This window comes from Dendrobates tinctorius, unplaced genomic scaffold (genome assembly GCF_039654945.1).
Source record: "Dendrobates tinctorius isolate UK_male_01 unplaced genomic scaffold, ASM3965494v1 ptg000062l, whole genome shotgun sequence".
Classification (NCBI taxonomy): Eukaryota; Metazoa; Chordata; class Amphibia; order Anura; family Dendrobatidae; genus Dendrobates; species Dendrobates tinctorius.
This window is the reverse complement of record NW_027361730.1, coordinates 1,411,529-1,431,439: the sequence shown is the minus strand read 5'-3', so window position 1 is coordinate 1,431,439 and position 19,911 is coordinate 1,411,529. Positions and strand designations below refer to the sequence as shown.

The window sequence follows — 19,911 nt, the reverse complement described above, 5'->3', positions numbered from 1 at the left end:
TGACTGCCAGTGGGTTGGCTCCGGGTGGGTGGGATTTTGGCTGTAGTGATTTTAACTTAAAGGGGTTTTGCACCTTTGGAAATGATATTTTTTTCTTAAATGCATGCAATTGGGGCTAAAAATTATTTTAGCAATTGGGTTTCATTAAACATTCTGCACCATTTGCCTTCTCTAGAAGCTGTATTACACTATTTATTGCTAGCTGCAGATAGGGGTTGGCCACATTAGAATTACTTTATCATATTATGCATTGGGGACATGATTTTGTGACACTTACTATTATACAGGTTTGACAGGTTCTTCTGCTCTTGTTAGTCCTACCTTCCTCACAGAATGGCTGCTGGTGGAGGAACGTATCACCAGACCAGTCCATCAATCTCTTCCAATAGGAAGTAGTTTTCTCATGTGAGGTTTTTAGTTGGATAAGGCTGATGGACAGGTCTGGTCTCATGGGAACAGTGGCACCAACATCGCAAAAACAGCGGCACCGACATTGCTAGAACAGCAGCACCGACATTGCTAGAACAGCAGCACTGACTTTGCTAGAACAGCGGCACCGACATTCGTAGAACCGCGGCACCGACATTGCTACAACAGAGGCACTGACATTGCTAGAACAACGGCACCGATATTTGTAGAACCGCGGCACCGACATTGCTTGAACAGCAGCACTGACATTGCTAGAACAGCGGCACCGACATTGCTAGAACAGCAGCACCAACTTTGCTAGAACAGAGGCACTGACATTGCTAGAACAGCAGCACCGACATTTGTAGAACCGCGGCACCGATATTGCTAGATCAGCGGCACTGACATTTGTAGAACCGCGGCACCAACATTTCTAGAACAGCGGCACCGACATTTGTAGAACCGCGGCACCAACATTTCTAGAACAGCGGCACCGACATTTGTAGAATCGCAGGACCGACATTGCTAGAACAGCGGCACCGACATTTGTAGAACCGCGGCCCTGACATTTGTAGAACCGCGGCAACAACATTTCTAGAATAGCGGCACCGACATTTGTAGAACCGCGGCACCGACATTGCTAGAACAGCGGCACCGACACTTGTAGAACCATGGCACCGACATCGCTAGAATAGTGCTGCTGCGGGAAAGAAGTTTTTCTCTTAAGCAATAAACACCGCTGGCGGTTTCTCAAGCTTCTCTTAGCAAACAGTGAAAAAAACAGTCAGCAAACAGATGTAACTATGATGGCATCAGTGTGCTGTCCAAGGTTTTCACCAATCCAGAAGCTTGAACATGTGATTTTTTTGTTTCAAAATTGGACAGATTTTTGTTTCCATTTTTTCTTTTGTGGACACAAAAAAAATGTACAAATTGAAATATAAGAATGAAAAATAAATACCGTACATTCCAAAACTTCTCTTATCCATTATACTGTACAAAATAGAAATTCGTTGGATGACACACAGAAGGAAGACATCTGTGTGTAGTCCATTTCTTCACTCATTGACTTGAATGAGCAAGTTTAATCAGTGACTTGGATCAAAAACAAACGTGGCTGTTTTGTGCTGATGCTGAGTCTCAAAACAAAATACAGACATGTGAGCATCCCCCATAGACTATGAAAGGTACCTGTTCCATCCCTAAATGCCATATATAAAACACGGACGTCTGACTGAGGCCTGACATGGATTAAGTATACTCCAGTGTCTGTGCAGGTTTCCAGTATGTTGGGGTAAAGTCAGGGAAATGTTGAGTTCTAGTGGCTATGGTGCTTTGGATTTTACTAGTTTTGGAGACCACTAATCTATTTCACAAAGTGTGAGATGACAATTTAAGGGAAATGCATTCTCCTTTAAATTTAACAAGCATAAAAAATGTAGTACAAACAAATAATACAAATTAATCAAAGTATAATTTTCTCCGACATAAGACTGAAGCAAAATGTTTTCTTTGTTTCTAAGGACAACTCCTTCCCTTTTTTGGTGCACTAGCTTTCCTAAATCTAAAAGTGTATTCTCCACAATGACCACAAGATGACATTGTAGAATCACAATCAACAGGACTGTACACAAAATCTACTGCATGTTTCAATGTGTCCAATATAAGCTCCTTAAAGATGTTTTTTTCCATCATGGCATGCTCTAACATATGTTCTATTATGGTGTCCTATTGCTCTGCCTACTACATTGTCACATTTATGGAGTCATGAGTTGTCAGTACTTTTTTCTGTTTTAAAGTAAATCTGTAAGTTGGATCAACCCTCCCAAGCAGTCTATTTGTACATTTAGGTCATAGGAAGCTGAACAAAATGATACCTTGATATCTGCGATCCAATGTCTTATTTTAGAAAAAAAAACACATTTTTTTAATATGTAAATGAGCCAATCAGATCTATGGGCTGGACAATGATCTGCATGAGAATCTACCTCCAGACATTATTTTAAATGAAAGGAAGATTTACCAGAGTGAGACATGTAGATCAGGAGAGCAGTCATTACATGTCTCACACTGATAATGCTCCTTTTTATTTAAAATAAACTCTGTGTTATTATAGTGTAGCAGCTCACTTGGGAAAATAGGTAACACTCTAAAAACTGTAACTGACCCTGCCGGTTCTCATACAGATGAGGGAGGGATCCTGACCCTGCAGTCCCTAGTGGTTCCTGCGTGAGCTGAGATAGTCCTAACCGCAGACTAGACGATTGCAACTTGGACCTATGCTCCCTGAAAGGCCATCGAACAGTTTATGTTCCTCCTAAAGACCGGAGGGCAGAGCAGATTGCGAATTGGCTGCATAGGGAAAAATGTGCTAAAATAGAAAGAGATCCAAGAGTGAGCAAAACAAAACACAAAATACAAAATAAAGAATTAAGTAAATACGGTTTGAGAATATGCCACCTACTTCCTAAAAAGAAACAGAAGATTGGCACAAGGCAAAGAACATAAACAACAAAAAGATAAACTCTAGCTGGTCTTTAACTGACTGTCTTAAACTACAGCAGTTTGACTGAACACCAAATTTAGACTATCGCCAGCAGCTGCACCCGAAAGGCCATAGGTCAGACAAATGAGTAAATTAAAAAACACCTGTTACCCTAAATAGACTTAAGCAAGGATAACAGAAACTAAACAGCTAGAGAAAAGGTTTCACTCCTGTGGCTTGAAGGACAGTGAAGCTGACCGCAAAGCACAGTCTCTAAGGTTTGAACCCAGACCCATGTCACTATGGAGGCAGATTCTCAGAGAGCTCAAAGTCTTAACAGTTAATTTACATAGATGTCATGGAAATAAAACATGGGATTGCCGATATCAAAGTATAATTTTATTCAACTTCCTATGATCTGTGTGTCCATATAGATGGCTTAGGAGAGTTGATACAACTGTCAGATTCCCTATTAATAATGTGTGTGTGTGTGTATATATATATATATATATATATATATATATGTGTGTGTGTAAACAATATCTGAAGAAGGCTCTTAGGATATTTGTGTTTGTGCTTTAACAGGTGGATGGTGACTCTGTGAGCGGTATTTGCTTTGTGGGATACAAAAACTATAGATATAGAGCTGGCTTTGTTTTGGCTCCAATTGGGATTGTCTTGATTGTCGGAGGTTACTTCCTTATCAGAGGTGAGAATACATGAAACGGAACACATGAAGCTGTGAGAAATCAATAATATGAACAATGAATAAGCAATAAGAAAAAATAAGGAAACTAGCAGGAATATTGGTGGTTGTTCATATTTAATGACTCAAGGAATTATATTTTCTGCTGATATTTAATATAAAATATATTTTTTTATCTATACTTTATATACTTACACTCACTGGCCACTTTATTAGGTACACCTGTCCAACTGTGTGTTAAGACTTAATTTCTAATCAGCCAATCACATGGCGGCAACTCAGTGCATTTAGGCATGTAGACATGGTCAAGACAATCTCCTGCAGTTCAAACCGAGCATCAGTATGGGGAAGAAAGGTGATTTGAGTGCCTTTGAACGTGGCATGATTGTTGGTGCCAGAAGGGCTGGTCTGAGTATTTCAGAAACTGCTGATCTACTGGGATTTTCACGCACAACCATCTCTAGGGTTTACAGAGAATGGTCCGAAAAAGAAAAAAAATCCAGTGAGCGGCAGTTCTGTGGCCGGAAATGCCTTGTTGATCCCAGAGGTCAGAGGAGAATGGGCATACTGGTTCGAGCTGATAGAAAGGCAACAGTGACTCAAATTGCCACCCGTTACAACCAAGGTAGGCAGAAGAGCATCTCTGAACGCACAGTGCGTCGAACTTTGAGGCAGATGGGCTACAGCAGCAGAAGACCACACTGGGTACCACTCCTCTCAGCTAAGAACAGGCATCTGATGGCTACTTTCAGCAGGATAATGCGCCATGTCATAAAGCTCGATTCATCTCAGATTGGTTTCTTGAACATGACAATGAGTTCACTGTACTCAAATGGCCTCCTCAGTCACCAGATCTCAATCCAATAGAGCATCTTTGGGATGTGGTGGAACGGGAGATTCGCATCAGGGATGTGCAGCCGACAAATCTGCGCCAACTGTGTGATGCCATCATGTCAATATGGTCCAAAATCTCTGAGGAATGCTTCCAGCACCTTGTTGAATCTCTGCCACGAAGAATTGAGGCAGTTCTGAAGGCAAAAGGGGGTCCAACCCGTTACTAGCATGGTGTACCTAATAAAGTGGCCAGTGAGTGTATATACTGTGGAATGTAAAGGTTTGGGCACACTTGGTCAAAAGTTATTGTGAACAGTTAAGCAAGTTGAAGATTAAATTATATCGAAAAAGCCTAAAGTTAAGGATAACACATTTCCTTTGTATTTTAGGCAAATAATATATATTTTTTCATCTTTCACATTTTAAAAATGACAAAAAGGAAAGTGGGCCAATGCAAAGGTTTGGGCAACCTACATGGCTAGAACTTAGTAGTGCCCCATTTTTTGAAAGTATCACAGTTTGCAAATACTTTTTGTAGCTATCCAAGAGTCTTTCAGTTCTTGTTTGAGAGATTTTCATCCATTCTTACAATTTTGTGAGATTCCTGGGTCATTTTGCATGCACTGCTATTTAGGGGGCTAGTCACAGATTTTCAATGATGTTCAGATCAGGGAATTGTGATGGCCATTGTAAAACATTCAGCTTGTGCCTTTTGAGGTAGACTATTGTAGATTTTGGCGTGTGTTTTGGATCATTATCCATTTGTAGAAGCCATCCTTTTTTCAACTTGAGTTTTTTTACAGATGATTTTATGTTTGCAACAATAATTTGTTGAAATTACACTAAATCCATTCTTCCTCCTACCTGTGAAATGTTCCCAGTGCCATTGACTGCAACACAACCCCAAAGCATGATTGATCCACCCCCATACTTAAGGGTTGGTTAGATCTTCTTTCCCTGATATTCTGTGCCCTTTCTTCTCCACACATACAGTTGTATGTCGTTGGATGAAACCATTTATTGTCAAGCTACTGTGTTTTCTCATTTTAAATCATAATGACAACCCAAAACATCCAAATGACCCCGATCAAAAGTTTACATACCCTGGTAATTTTGGCCTGATAACATGCACAGAAGTTAACATACTAAAGGTAACATCTTCACCTGTGTTCTGTTTACTTGTAATCAGTGTGTGTGCATAAAAGCTGTGTGAGTTTCTGGGATTCAGACAGACTCTTGCATATTTCATCCAGCCACTGCCATTTCTGGATTGTGAGACATGGGGAAAGCAAAAGAATTGTCAATGGATCTATGGTAAAAGGTAGTTGAACTGTATAAAACAGGAAAGGGATACAAAAAGATATCCAAAGAATTGATAATGCCAGTCAGCAGCGTTCAAACTGTTATTAACAAATGGAAAATCGAGCACTGTAAAAACAAAACCACGGTTAGGTAGACCAACAAAAATGTTGTCCACAGCTGCCAGGAAATTTGTTTGTAATGCAAAGAAAAACACACAAATAACATCAGCTGAAATACTGGATTCTCTGAAAACTAGCGGTGTGGCTGTTTTAAGATGCACTATAAGGAGGCACTTGAAAAAAAAAAATGGGCTGCATGGTCGAGTCGCCAGAAGAAAGCCATTACTGGATAAATGCCACAAAGTATCTTACCTACATTACACAAAACACCATAGAGACAAGTCTCAAAACTTCTGGAACAAGGTAATTTGGAGTGATGAGACCAAAATTGAACTTGGCCACAACCATAAATGTTACATGATGAAAGGAACACCATTCCTACTGTAAAGCACGGAGGTGGATCGCTGATGTTTTGGGGATGTGTGAGCTACAAAGGCACAGGAAACTTGGTCAATGTTGACGGAAAGATGAATGCAGAACGTTATCAGCAAATACTGGAGGCAAATTTGTAATCATCAGCCTGGAAGCTTCACATGGGACGTACGTGGACGTTCCAACATAACAACAATCCAAAACACAAGCCAAGTCGACCTGTCATTGGCTACAGCAGAACGAAGTGAAAATTCTGGTGTGGCCATCTCAGTCTCCTGCCCTCAGTATCATTGAGCCACTCTGGGGAGATCTCAAGTACGCAGTTTATGCTAGACAGCCCAGGAATTTACAGGAACTGGAAGCTTTTTGCCAAGAAGAGTGGGCAGCTTTATCATCTGAGAAAATAAAGAACCTCATCCACAACTACCACAAAAGTTTTAAAGCTGTCATTGGTGTTAGAGGGGGCAATACACAGTATTAAGAAATTGGGTATGTAGAGTTTTGATCAGGGTCATTTGGATGTTTGGGGTTGTAATTATGATTTAAAATGAGAAAACACAGTAGTTTGACAATAAATGGCTTCACCCAACCACTAACCATGAGTGGAGAAAAAGTTTTGTTATTATCATTCATATTCTCTGAAAAAGGGCCAAGAATGCAAAAATTCTGCTGGGTTCTGTTAACTTTTCAGCACAACTGTACCTTTGATCATTGTGACCAAATATTTATATTTTAATCTCATTGGTCCACAGGACTTGTTTCCAAAATACATCAGGCTTGATTAGATGTTATTTTGCATACTTCTGATGCTGAATTTTATGGTGAGGACACAGGAGAGGGTTTTCTTCTGATGACTCTTTCATGAAGGCCATATTTGTGCAGGTGTCTGTGAACAGTAGAACAATGTACCACAACTCCAGAGTCTGTTAAATCTTTCTGAAGGCCTTTTGCAGTCAAGTAGGAGTTCTGATTTGCCTCTCTAGCAATCCTTCGAGCAGCACTTACTGAAATTTTGCTTGGTCTTCCAGACCTCCTCCTAACCGCCACTGTTCCTTTTAACTGCCATTTCTTAATGACATTTCTAGCTGAGGAAAGGGCAATTTGAAAGCGCTATGCTATCTTCTTATAGCCTTCTCTTGCTTTGTGGGCCTCCAACATTTTCATTTTCAGAGTTTTACGCAGCTGTTTAGAAGAACCCATGGCTGCTGTTTTTGGGCAGAAGGTTAGAGGAGGATGGATTTTTATAAAGTCGGGAAATATGCATCACCTAACGATGAAAGTAAACAAGCCATAACCCTAACAGGCGAACTAAGGTCTGAAACCCTGGTCAAAGTTATGTGAGCAGCAGATAAATCTCCAAGAGTGCCCAAAATTTTGCATCAGACCATTTTCCTTTTTGGAATTTTTAAAATGTAAAAATGACTATATATAATCCCCCCCCCCCCCCAAAAAAAAATAAAATAAAAAAATAATACATAGGAGATGTGTCATTTTTAATGTTTCCGTTTAGAGATAATTTAATCTTCAACTTGCTTAACTGTTCACAATAATAGTAATTTTGACCAGGGGTTCCCAAACTTTTACATCCCACTATATGATATGTTATATACAGTCATGGCCAAAAGTATTGACACCCCTGCAATTCTGTCAGATAATACTCAGTTTCTTCCTGAAAATGATTGCAAACACAAATTCTTTGGTATTATTATCTTCATTTAATTTGTCTTAAATGAAAAAACACAAAAAGAATTGTCCTAAAGCCAAATTGGATATAATTCCACACCAAACTTAAAAAAGAGGGTGGACAAAAGTATTGGCACTGTTCGAAAAATCATGTGATGCTTCTCTAATTTGTGTAATTAACAGCACCTGTAACTTACCTGTGGCACCTAACAGGTGTTGGCAATAACTAAATCACACTTGCAGCCAGTTAACATGGATTAAAGTTGACTCAACCTCTGTCCTGTGTCCTTGTGTGTACCACATTGAGCATGGAGAAAAGAAAGAAGACCAAAGAACTGTCTGAGGACTTGAGAAACCAAATTGTGAGGAAGCATGAGCAATCTCAAAGCTACAAGTCCATCTCCAAAGACCTGAATGTTCCTGTGTCTACCGTGCGCAGTGTCATCAAGAAGTTTAAAGCCCATGGCACTGTGGCTAACCTCCCTAGATGTGGCCAGAAAAGAAAAATTGACAAGAGATTTCAACGCAAGATTGTGCGGATGTTGGATAAAGAACCTCCACTAACATCCAAACAAGTTCAAGCTTCCCTGCAGTCCAAGGGTACAACGGTGTCAACCCGTACTATCCGTCGGCATCTGAATGAAAAGGGACTGTATGGTAGGAGACCCAGGAAGACTCCACTTCTTACCGCGAGACATAAAAAAGCCAAGCTGGAGTTTGCCAAAACTTACCTGAAAAAGCCTAAAACATTTTGGAAGAATGTTCTCTGGTCAGATGAGACAAAAGTAGAGCTTTTAGGGCAAAAGCATCAACATAGAGTTTACAGGAGAAAAAAGAGGCATTCAAAGAAAAGTACACGGTCCCTACAGTCAAACATGGCGGAGGTTCCCTGATGTTTTGGGGTTGCTTTGCTGCCTCTGGCACTGGACTGCTTGACCGTGTGCATGGCATTATGAAGTCAGAAGACTACCAACAAATTTTGCAGCATAATTTAGAGCCCAGTGTGAGAAAGCTGGGTCTACCTCAGAGGTCATGGGTCTTCCAGCAGGACAATAACCCAAAACACACTTCAAAAAGCACTAGAAAATGGTTTGAGAGGAAGCACTGGAGACTTCTAAGGTGACCAGCAATGAGTCCAGACCTGAATCCCATAGAACACCTGGAGAGATCTAAAAATGGCAGTTTGGAGAAGGCACCCTTCAAATATCAGGGACCTGGAGTAGTTTGCCAAAGAAGAATGGTCTAAAATTCCAGCAGAGCATTGTAAGAAACTCATTGATGGTTACCGGAAGCGGTTGGTCGCAGTTATTTTGGCTAAAGGTTGTGCAATCAAGTATTAGGCTGAGGGTGCCAATACTTTTGTCCGGCCCATTTTTGGAGTTTTGTGTGAAATGATCAATGTTTTGCTTTTTGCTTCATTCTATTTTGTGTTTTTTCATTTAAGACAAATTAAATGAAGATAATAATACCAAAGAATTTGTGTTTGCAATCATTTTCAGGAAGAAACTGAATATTATCTGACAGAATTGCAGGGGTGTCAATACTTTTGGCCATGACTGTAGCCTGTCTCTTAATAGACTGTGTAGAGATATCCGTGTGATAATGAAGATTTTCTGTTTACTGGACATTCATTCTCTTATAGGTGTGATGACACTGTTTTCCATTAAGAGCAATCACCCTGGACTACTTAGTGAGAAAGCTGCCAGTAAAATCAATGAAACCATGTTGCGGCTAGGTAATGCTTTTCCTTTTAAATGCAGTTAATATAATGTCTGTTACAGTAAATTTTCATGTAGAGATGTGGTTTTGTGCAGAGAGTATGTGTTATGAGCACCCCATGCCTCTTGCTGCAGAATAAAAGGACCATGTCAGCAAAAAAGGTATTTACCTGTAGCCACACTGGTAATCAGTAGGTAGATACAATTTAAAGAAAACCTGTCGCCAGGTGAAATGTGATCCGTTTTTGCTGATTATTCTTGGTGCTCCCCTAAGAATACTACGGTATATACACTGCTCAAAAAAATAAAGGGAACACTAAAACACCACATCTTAGATATCTCTGAATGAATTATTCCAGTTGCAAATTTTTATTCATTGCATAGTAGAATGTGTTCAGAACAATAAAACATAACAATTATCAATGTAAATCAAAATGAATATCCCATGGAGGTCTGGATTTGGAATGATACTCAAAATCAAACTGGAAAATCAAATTACAGGCTGATCCAACTTCAGTGGAAATGCCTCATGACAAGGAAAAGATGCTCAGTAGTGTGTGTGGCCTCCACGTGCCTGTATGACCACCCTACGACGCCTGGGCATGTTCCTGATGAGGCGGCTAATGGTCTCCTGAGAGATCTCCTCCCAGACCTGGACTAAAGCATCCACCAACTCCTGGATAGTCTGTGGTGCAACGTGACATTGGTGGATGGAGCGAGACATGATGTGCTCAATCGGATTCATGTCTGCAGAACGGGCGGGCCAGTCCATAGCTTCAATGCCTTCATCTTGCAGGAACTGCTGACACACTCCAGCCACATGAGGTCTGGGATTGTCCTGCATTAGGAGGAACCCAGGGCCAACCGCACCAGCATATGGTCTCACAAGGGGTCTGAGGATCTCATCTCGGTACCTAATGGCAGTCAGGTTACCTCTGGCGAGCACATGGAGGGCTGTGCGGCCCAACAAAGAAATGCCACCCCACACCATTACTGACCCACTGCCAAACCGGTCATGCTGAAGGATATTGCAGGCAGATCGCTCTCCACGGCGTCTCCAGACTCTGTCACGTCTGTCACATGTGCTCAGTGTGAACCTGCTTCATAGATGAGTGGTGAATTTGCCAATCCTGGTGTTCTGTGGCAAATGCCAAGCATCCTGCACCGTGTTGGGCTGTGAGCACAACACCCATCTGTGGACATCAGGCCCTCAGACCATCCTCATGGAGTCTTTTTTCTAACCATTTGTGCAGACACATGCACATTTGTGGCCATCTGGAGGTCATTTTGAAGGGCTCTGGCAGTGATCCTCTTGTTCCTCCTTGTACAAAGGCGGAGGTAGCGGTCCTGCTGCTGGGTTGTTGCCCTCCTATGGCCCCCTCCACATCTCTTGGTGTACTGGCCTGTCTCCTGGTGTACTGGCCTGTCTCCTTGTAGCGCCTCCAGCCTCTGGACACTACGCTAACAGATATAGAAAACCTTCATGCCACAGCTCGCATTGGTGTGCCATCCTGGATGAGCTGCACTACCTGAGTCACTTGTGTGGGTTGTGGAATCCGTCTCATGCTACCACGAGTGTGAAAGCACAACCAACATTCAAAAGTGACCAAAACATCAGCCAGAAAGCATTGGTACTGAGATGTGGTCTGTGGTCCCCACCTGCAGAACCACTCCTTTATTGAGTGTGTCTTGATAATTGCCAATAATTTCCATCTGTTCTCTATTCCATTTGCACAACAGCATGTGAAATTGATTGTCAATCAGTGTTGCTTCCTAAGTGGACAGTTTGATTTCACAGATGCCTGATTTACTTGGAGTTATATTCTGTTGTTTATGTGTTCCCCTTATTTTTTGAGCAGTGTGTGTGTGTATATATATATATATATAATATTTATTTATTTATTTATTTTTATGTTTTTTATTTTTTTTTTTTAATCCACAGCACATTTCCAGAGATATTGGACTTATTTGGTACAAATTTGTATGATTTTTACAAGGGGGCGTGCATCACTGGATTATCTGGGGGTGTGTCTTTAGGCTGATTTGCATAAATATCTCCTGTATAGAAAGGGAATATATTTAGACAATATATTAAAATATACAGTGGGGGAAATAAGTATTTGATCCCTTGCTGATTTTGTAAGTTTGCCAACTGACAAAGACATGAACAGTCTATAATTTTAAGGGTAGGTTAATTTTAACATTGAGAGATAGAATATAAAAAAAAAACAGAAAATCAACTTGTATAAATTTATATACATTTTATTTGCATTTTGCAGTGACAAGAATTTAATCCCCTACAAACCACTAAGGCCTCTTTCACACTTCAGTTTTTTTGCATCAGTTCAAATCCGCCAAAAAGTCATTCAAGCGGATCCGTTGTTAACTGATGTGAACGGATGGCACAGGATCCGTTTTTAGACGGATCCTGAAAATGCGGAAATTTAAAGGAAATGCTGGCCGGGGAGAGAGAGAGAGAGAGAAGAGAGAAGAGAGAGAGAGAATATTTTTTTTTTGTTTTGTCCGGCACCCAGAAAGAATTTCGGGTTAAATGAGTGTCTGGAGGATCCGCCACAGAAAAAAACGTTACAAACTCCGTTTTGAAATCTTTGAGGATGGTGACGGACAGCAATTTTTGGCGGATCCTCAAAAAAAACGGATGCAACGGACAGCAATCCGTCACAATCCGCCATTAATGCAAGTCAATGGGGAAAAAAACAGATCCTCAAAAAAAAATTTGAGGATCCATTTTTTTCAAAACCTGGCGGATTGTGACTGATTGTAAAAAACGGAAGTGTGAAAGAGGCCTAAGAGTTCTGCCTCCTACAGACCAGTTAGGCCTCTTTCACACTTCAGTTTTTTAGCATCAGTTCCAATCCGCCAAAAAGTCAGACAAGCGGATCCGTTCTGAACTGATGCAAACGGATGCCACAGGATCCGTTTTCAGACGGATCGAGAGAGAGAGATAGAGAGAGAATGAATTTTGTCCGGCACCCAGAAAGAATTTCGGGTTAAATAAGTGTCTGGAGGATCCGCCAGAGAAAAAAACGTTGCAAGCTCCGTTTTGAAATCTTTGAGGATGGTGACGGACAGCAACTTTTGGCGGATCCTCACAAAAAACGGATGCAACGGACAGCAATCCATCACAATCCGCCATTAATGCAAGTCAATGGGGGAAAAAAACGGATCTCAAAAGAAAATTGAGGATCCGTTTTTTTCAAAACCTGGCGGATTGTGACTGATTGTAAAAAACTGAAGTGTGAAAGAGGCCTTAGATGCTCCTAATCAACTCGCACCTGCATTAAAGACAGCTGTCTTACATAGTCACCTTTGTAAAAGACTCCTGTCCACAGACTCAATTAATTATTATCATCATTATTTATTTATATAGTACCATTGATTCCATGGTGCTGTACATGAGAAGGGGTTAAATACAAATTACAGATATCACTTACAGTAAACAAACTAACAATGACAGACTGATACAGAGGGGAGAGGACCCTGCCCTTTCATGCTTACATTCTATAGGATGGTGGGGAAGGAGACAGTAGGTTGGTGGGTTGCAGCAGTTCCGGTGTTGGTTGAGGTGATATCTCCAGTAGTGGTGAGGAGGTAGCGGCGTCATTGCAGGCTGTAAGCTTTCTTGAAGAGGTGGGTTTTCAGGTTCCTTCTGAAGGATCCGAATGTGGTTGATAGTTGATAGTCGGACATGTTGGGGCAAAGAATTCCAGAGAATGGGGGAAATTCGGAAGAAGTCTTGGAGGCGGTTGAGTGAGGAGCGAATAAGTGTGGAAGAGAGAAGGAGGTCTTGGGAGAACCGTAGATTACGTGAGGGAAGGTATCGGGAGGTTAGTTCAGAGACATATGGGGGAGACAGGTTATAGATGGCCTTGTAGGTCAGTATTAGTAATTTGAACTGAATACGCTGAGGGAATGGGAGCCAGTGAAGAGATTTGCAGAGGGGAGAAGCGGAGGAGTAGCGAGGAGAGAGATGAATTAGTTTCAGCAGCAGAGTTAAGGATGGACTGGAGAGGTGCTAGGGTGTTGGCAGGGAGGCCACAGAAAAGGATGTTGCAGTAGTCGAGGCGGGAGATGATGATGTCATGCACAAGCATTTTAGCAGATTGAGGGTTGAGGAAAGGACAGATTCTGGAAATATTTTTGAGCTGGAGGCGACAGGAGGTAGAAAGAGCTTGGATGTGCGGTTTGAAGGACAGGGCAGAGTCAAAGGTTACTCTGAGGCAGCGGACTTCCGGTACGGGGGAAAGCGTGATATCATTAATTGTGGTAGATAGGTCAGGTAAGGAAGATCTATGAGATGGAGGAAAGATGATGAATTCAGATTTGTCCACATTGAGCTTGAAGAAGCGGGAGAAGAAGAAGGAGGATATGTCTGATAGACACTCCGAGATTCAGACTCTAACCTCTACAACATGGGCAAGACCGAAGAGCTTTATAAGGATGTCTGGGACAAGATCATAGACCTGCACAAAGCTGGAATGGGCTACAAAACCATAAGTAAGACACTGAGTGAGAAGGAGACAACTGTTGGTGCAATAGTAAGAAAATGGAAGAAATATAAAATGACTGTCTATCGACATCGATCTGGGGCACCATGCAAAATCTCACCTCCTGGGATATCCTTGATCATGAGGAAGGTGAGATATCAGCCTAAAACTACACAGGAGAACTTGTTAATGATCTCGAGGCACCTGGGACCACAGTCATGAAGAAAACCATTGGTAACACATTACGCCATAAAGGTTTAAAATCCTCCAATGCCCACAAGGTCCCCCTGCTTAAGAAGGCACATGTGCAGACCTGTCAGAAGTTTGCCAATAACACCTGGATGATTCTGTAAGTGATTGGGAGAAGGTGCTGTGGTCAGATGAGACAAAAATTGAGGTATATGGCATTAACTCAACTCGCCGTGTTTGGAGGAAGAGAATTGATGCCTATGACCCAAAAGAATACCGTCCCCACTGTCAAGCATGGAGGTGGAAACATTATGTTTTGGGGTTTTTCTCTGCTACGGGCACAGGACTACTTCACCGCATCAATGGGAGAATGGATGGAGCCATGTACCTTAAAATCCTGAGTGACAACCTCCTTCTCTCCGCCAGGACATTAAACACTGGTTGTGGCTGGGCCTTCCAGCAAGACAATGACCCAAAACATACAGCCAAAGCAACAAAGGATTGTCTCAAAAAGAAGCACATTAAGGTCATGGAGTGGCCTAGCCAGTCTCCAGACCTTTATCGCATAGAAAACTTATGGATGGAGTTGAAGCTCCGAGTTGCGAAGCGACAGCCTCAAAATCTTAATGATTTAGAGATGATCTGCAAACAGGAGTGGACCAAAATTCCTCCTGACATGTGCGCAAACCTCATCATCGCCTACAAAAAACGTCTGACTGCTGTGCTTGCCAACAAGGGTTTGCTACCAAGTATTAAGTCTTGTTTGCCAGAGGGATCAAATACTTATTTCTCACTGCCAAATACAAATAAATGTATATAATTTATACAATGTGATTTTCTGGATTTTATTTTTGATATTCTATCTCTCAATGTTAAAATTAAGCTACCGTTAAAATTATAGACTGTTCATGTCTTTGTCAGTGGACAAACTTACGAAATCAGCAAGTGATCAAATACTTATTTCCCCCACTGTAGTAGTGTTTTTTTTTTTTTCTTTATCGAAAAAAGTATCTTAATGTATAAGAAAGCTTGGTGTAGCTATAGTCTCATATTTGGTATAACTAAACCTCTCATCGCCCATTACATGGGAATATTGCATTGATAGTATGCCAGATAGCTGTGAGCAATGAGACAAGCAGTAGAAGCTGCGTCCTGCCAGGATCTTACATCTACTGACAACTAATGCCATACAAAGGCCCGGTATACAGATGCACAGACCTTGAATGAACAGAATCCCACCATAACAGGGAGCCGTACAAACGTGTCTTAAAATTTCATATAACAGCCTCACAAGGGTCTGCCATACAGGCATTTTCAGCATAAATATCAGAGATTCTTTTATTGTAATAGGGAGCCGTACAGCTTACCTTATATACTCCGTCCAACAGGAGCCTACATAATGCTTGTTCTTCTACTCATCCACTAAAAGTTTTTTTCAAAAAAGCAGATGGACTGATGAAGGCCATGTAGGCCGAAACGTTTGCAGATTGCCTAAATAAAATTTATTTCTATTCTGGACGCTATAAGTTGAGTGCCAAGTTATTTTCACCTTTGTGCTTTGGTTTGGGTAACCTACTTGTGCACCCTGCAGTAGTGCCACGCTATACTACACACGAAAATTGCTATAAGGGCTCATACCCTTCACCATTAAAAAAAAAAAATCGGTTCAATGTTGTTTCTGAAAAGTCGGACATGTGTTATGCAAGTGGCATGCAATATTTCTCACCTAGCATCCAAATGACAAGCGAATGCAATCTATATACAATGCAATTTTAACATTAGCTTTAGCATAGAGTAATTCTATGTCATTTAACCCCTTTACTCCCAAGAGTGGTTTGCATGTTAATTCCCGAGCCAATTTTTACAATTCTGACCACTGTCCCTTTATGAGGTAATAACTCTGCTCTGGAACGCTTCCATGGATCTCGGTGATTCTGACATTGTTTTTTCGTGACATATTGTATTTCATGTTAGTGGTAAAATTTCATTCATATAACTTGCGTTTATTTGTGCAAAAAACGGAAATTTGGCGAAAATTTTGAAAATTTCGCAATTTTCCAAATTTGAATTTTTATGCTCTTAAATCACAGAGATATGGCACTCAAAAAACTTAATAAGTAACATTTACCACATGTTTACTTTAAATCAGCACAATTTGGGATCCAAAATTTTTTTTTGTTAGGAAGTTATAAGGGTTAAAAGTTGACCAGTGATTTCTCATTGTTACAACCCCATTTTATTTTTAGGGACCACATTACATTTGAAGTCACTTTGAGGGGTCTATATGATAGAAAATACCCAAAAGTGACACCATTCTAAAAACTGCACCCCTCAAGGTGCTCAAAACCAGATTGAAGAAGTTTATTAACCCTTCAGGTGCTTCACAGGAATTTTTTGAATGTTTAAAAAAATGAACATTTAACTTTTTTTCACAAAAAAAATTACTTCAGGTTCAATTTTTTTATTTTACCAAGGGAACAGGAGAAATTGGACTGGAAAAGTTATTGTGCAATTTGTCCTGAGTACGCCTGAGTACCTGATATGTGGGGGGAACCACTGTTTGGGTGCATGGCAGAGCTCGGAAGGGAAGGAGCGCCGGTTGACTTTTTCACTGCAAAATTGGCTGGAATTCAGATCGGATGCCATGTCAAGTTTGGAGAGCTTCTGATGTGCCTAAACAGTGGAAACCCCCCACAAGTGGCCCCATTTTGGAAACTAGACCCCCGAAGGAACTTATCTAGATATATGGTGAGCACTTTGAACCCCCAAGGGCTTCACAGAAGTTTATAACGTACAGCCGCACAATTAAAAAAATCATATTTTTTCCACAAAAATGATTTTTCACCCCAAATTTTTATTTTACCAAGAGTAACAGGACCCCAAAAAGCTATGGTGCAATTTGTCCTGAGTACGTTGATACCCCATATGTGGGGGTAAACCACTATTTGGGCGCATGGCAAAGCTCGGAAGGGAAGCAGTGCCATTTGACTTTTTTGGCTGGAATTGAGATCAGACGCCATGTCGCATTTGGAAAGCCCCTGATGTGCCAAAACAGTGGAAATTCCCCAATTCTAACTCCAACCCTAACCCCAACACACCCCTAGCCCTAGCCCTAACCGTAATGGGAAAATGGAAATAAATACATTTTTTTGTAATTTTATTATTTTTCCCTAACTAAGGGGGTGATAACGGGGGGTTTGATTTACTATTTACAGCGGGTTTTTATGTTTGGCAGCAGTCGCACGCTAAAAGACGTTTTTTATTGTAAAAATAGTTTATGCATCACCACATTTTCAGAGCTATAATTTTTCCATATTTTGGCCCACAGAGTCATGTGAGGTCTTATTTATTGCGGGACGAGTTGACGTTTTTATTGGTACCATTTTCGGGCACGTGACATTTTTGATCGCTTTTTTTTCGATTTTTGGGACGCAGAATGAACAAAAACAAGCTTTTCATGAATTTCTTTTGGGGGGTGCCTTTACACCGTTCCGCGTGCGGTAAAATTGATAAAGGGGTTTTATTCTTTGGGTCAGTACGGTTACAGCGATACCTCATTTATGTCATTTTTTTATGTTTTGGCGCTTTTATGCAATGAAAGCAATTTTATATAAAAAATAATTATTTTTGCATCACTTTATTCTGTGAGCTATAACTTTTTTACTTTTTCGCTGATGATGCTGTGTGGCAGCTCGTTTTTTGCGGGACAAGATGATGTTTTCAGCGGTACCATGGTTATTTATAGCCATCTTTTTGATCGCGCGTTATTGCACTTTTTGTTCGGCAGTATGATGATAAATCATTATTTTTTGCTTCTTTTTTTATTTTTAAGGGGTTCAATTAAGGGGTTAACTAGTGGACAGTTTTATAGGGTGGGTCGTTACAGACGCGGCGATACCAAATATGCGTACTTTTATTGTTTTTTTTTTCAAAAAATGAATTTATTAGGGAATTTTTTTTTTTAAAGCGATTTTAAAAAAATTTTTACACTTTTTTTAACTTTATTACAATGTCCCAGGGGGGACATAACTGTCATGGGACAGATCAGCGATCTGTCACAGGCGCTGCACAGGCTTCCTCATGCCTGCACTCTGCGGGCAGTGAGGAAGACGGCTCCCTGAAGGCCCCCGAAGGTCCCCGCCGCCATTTTGGATCCGGGGACCTGCATGGAAGGAGACGCCCGGAGCAGCGCTGCACATTGCGCTGCTCCGGGGGGCTCAGGGAAGCACGGAGGGAACCCCCTCCTTGCCGATGCTTCCCTTAACCCCTGGTACACTGTGATCGTGTTTGATCGCAATGTGCCAGGTGTTAACGTGTCGGGGGCGGTCCGTGACCGCCCCTGACACATAGTGCCGGGTGTCAGCTGTGATAATCAGCTGACACTCGGCCGCGATCAGCGGCGATCCCCACAGGGGGCGCCTCTGATCGCTATGACGTACTATTCCGTCCTTGGGACTTAGGTCCCAGGTCACATGGACGGAACAGTACGTTGAATGTAGGAAAGGGGTTAAAGTTAGTTTTCAAATGAAATATTCTTCACTACAAATATATATATGTGTATTTGTCTTTGCCTGTGTAGCTCACTGTACAGGTATGGTATTTTTAATAAATAAATTTCTGAAAAATATGGCTTGTATCCCCAAAATATTATTAACCAGCAGAGGGAAAAAAGACAGCTGGGGGCAGATGTTTATATCCTGGGAAGGGGGGTAATACACATGGAGCTTCGCAGACTATTAATGTCAGCTCACAGCTGCATACTTAGCCTTTACTGGTTATAAAAATGTGAGAACCCCCCCCCCCTCCAAAAAAAAAAAAAATGATGTAGGGTAGGGTCCCCCTATAATTAATAACCAGCAGAGGCCAGGTAGACAGCTATAGGTTGATATTAATACGCTAGGAAGGGGCCATGGAAATTGGCCCCCTCTCAGGCTAAAAACATCTGCTCTCAGTCACCCCAGAAAAGGCGCATTCATAAGGTGCGCCAACTTTGGTCCTTAGCTTTGCTCTTTCCACTTGCCCTGGTGCGTTGGCAAGTGGGGTATTAGTATTGAGGTTGATGCCAGCTTTGTATTGGCACCGGACATCAAGCCCAGGGGTTAGTAATTGAGAGGCATCTATTAGATGCCCCCATTACTAACACCACAATCATATTGTAAATAAAAAACACACTAAATAAAGTCCTTTAATTGAAATAAAGACATTGACAAATGTATTTAATTTAAAAATAAAAAAGCAAAGTTATACTCACCTTAATGCCTAATCCACTGAAGCTCATGTCACCTCTAAAATAGTTAAAATAATACACAACTGTATCCCTCACCTGTCCCCGACGTGAAGATAATCCTCCGACGCCCATGTCCCCTGTAAATGAGTAAAAAAATAAACAACCATATTGCTCACCTCTCCGACGAGATGATAATCCATTTATCCATAGACGAGTCTAGCTCTACTGCATCTTCTTGGCACTCTGAAGGCAGGCATGATGTTAGCATGCCAGGCAGCATAGGCTGTGAAAGACTTGAGAAAGTTGAGTGGACCTCATACCCAATGAACTCCGTTCACATCACTGACGTGAGCACTGGTT

The 19,911-nt window shown here is 41.2% G+C and overlaps 1 protein-coding gene across 1 annotated transcript in view; it reads left to right on the top strand.

Moving 5' to 3' along the window:
* SMO (smoothened, frizzled class receptor) overlaps positions 1 to 19,911 on the top strand; it is a 69,435-nt gene that overhangs the window by 37,726 nt on the left and 11,798 nt on the right. Inside the window, exons 6-7 of the mRNA XM_073579204.1 lie at positions 3,479 to 3,602; positions 9,552 to 9,644. Coding sequence (XP_073435305.1) covers positions 3,479 to 3,602; positions 9,552 to 9,644 — 217 coding nt within the window. The remainder of the gene's footprint in view (positions 1 to 3,478; positions 3,603 to 9,551; positions 9,645 to 19,911) is intronic.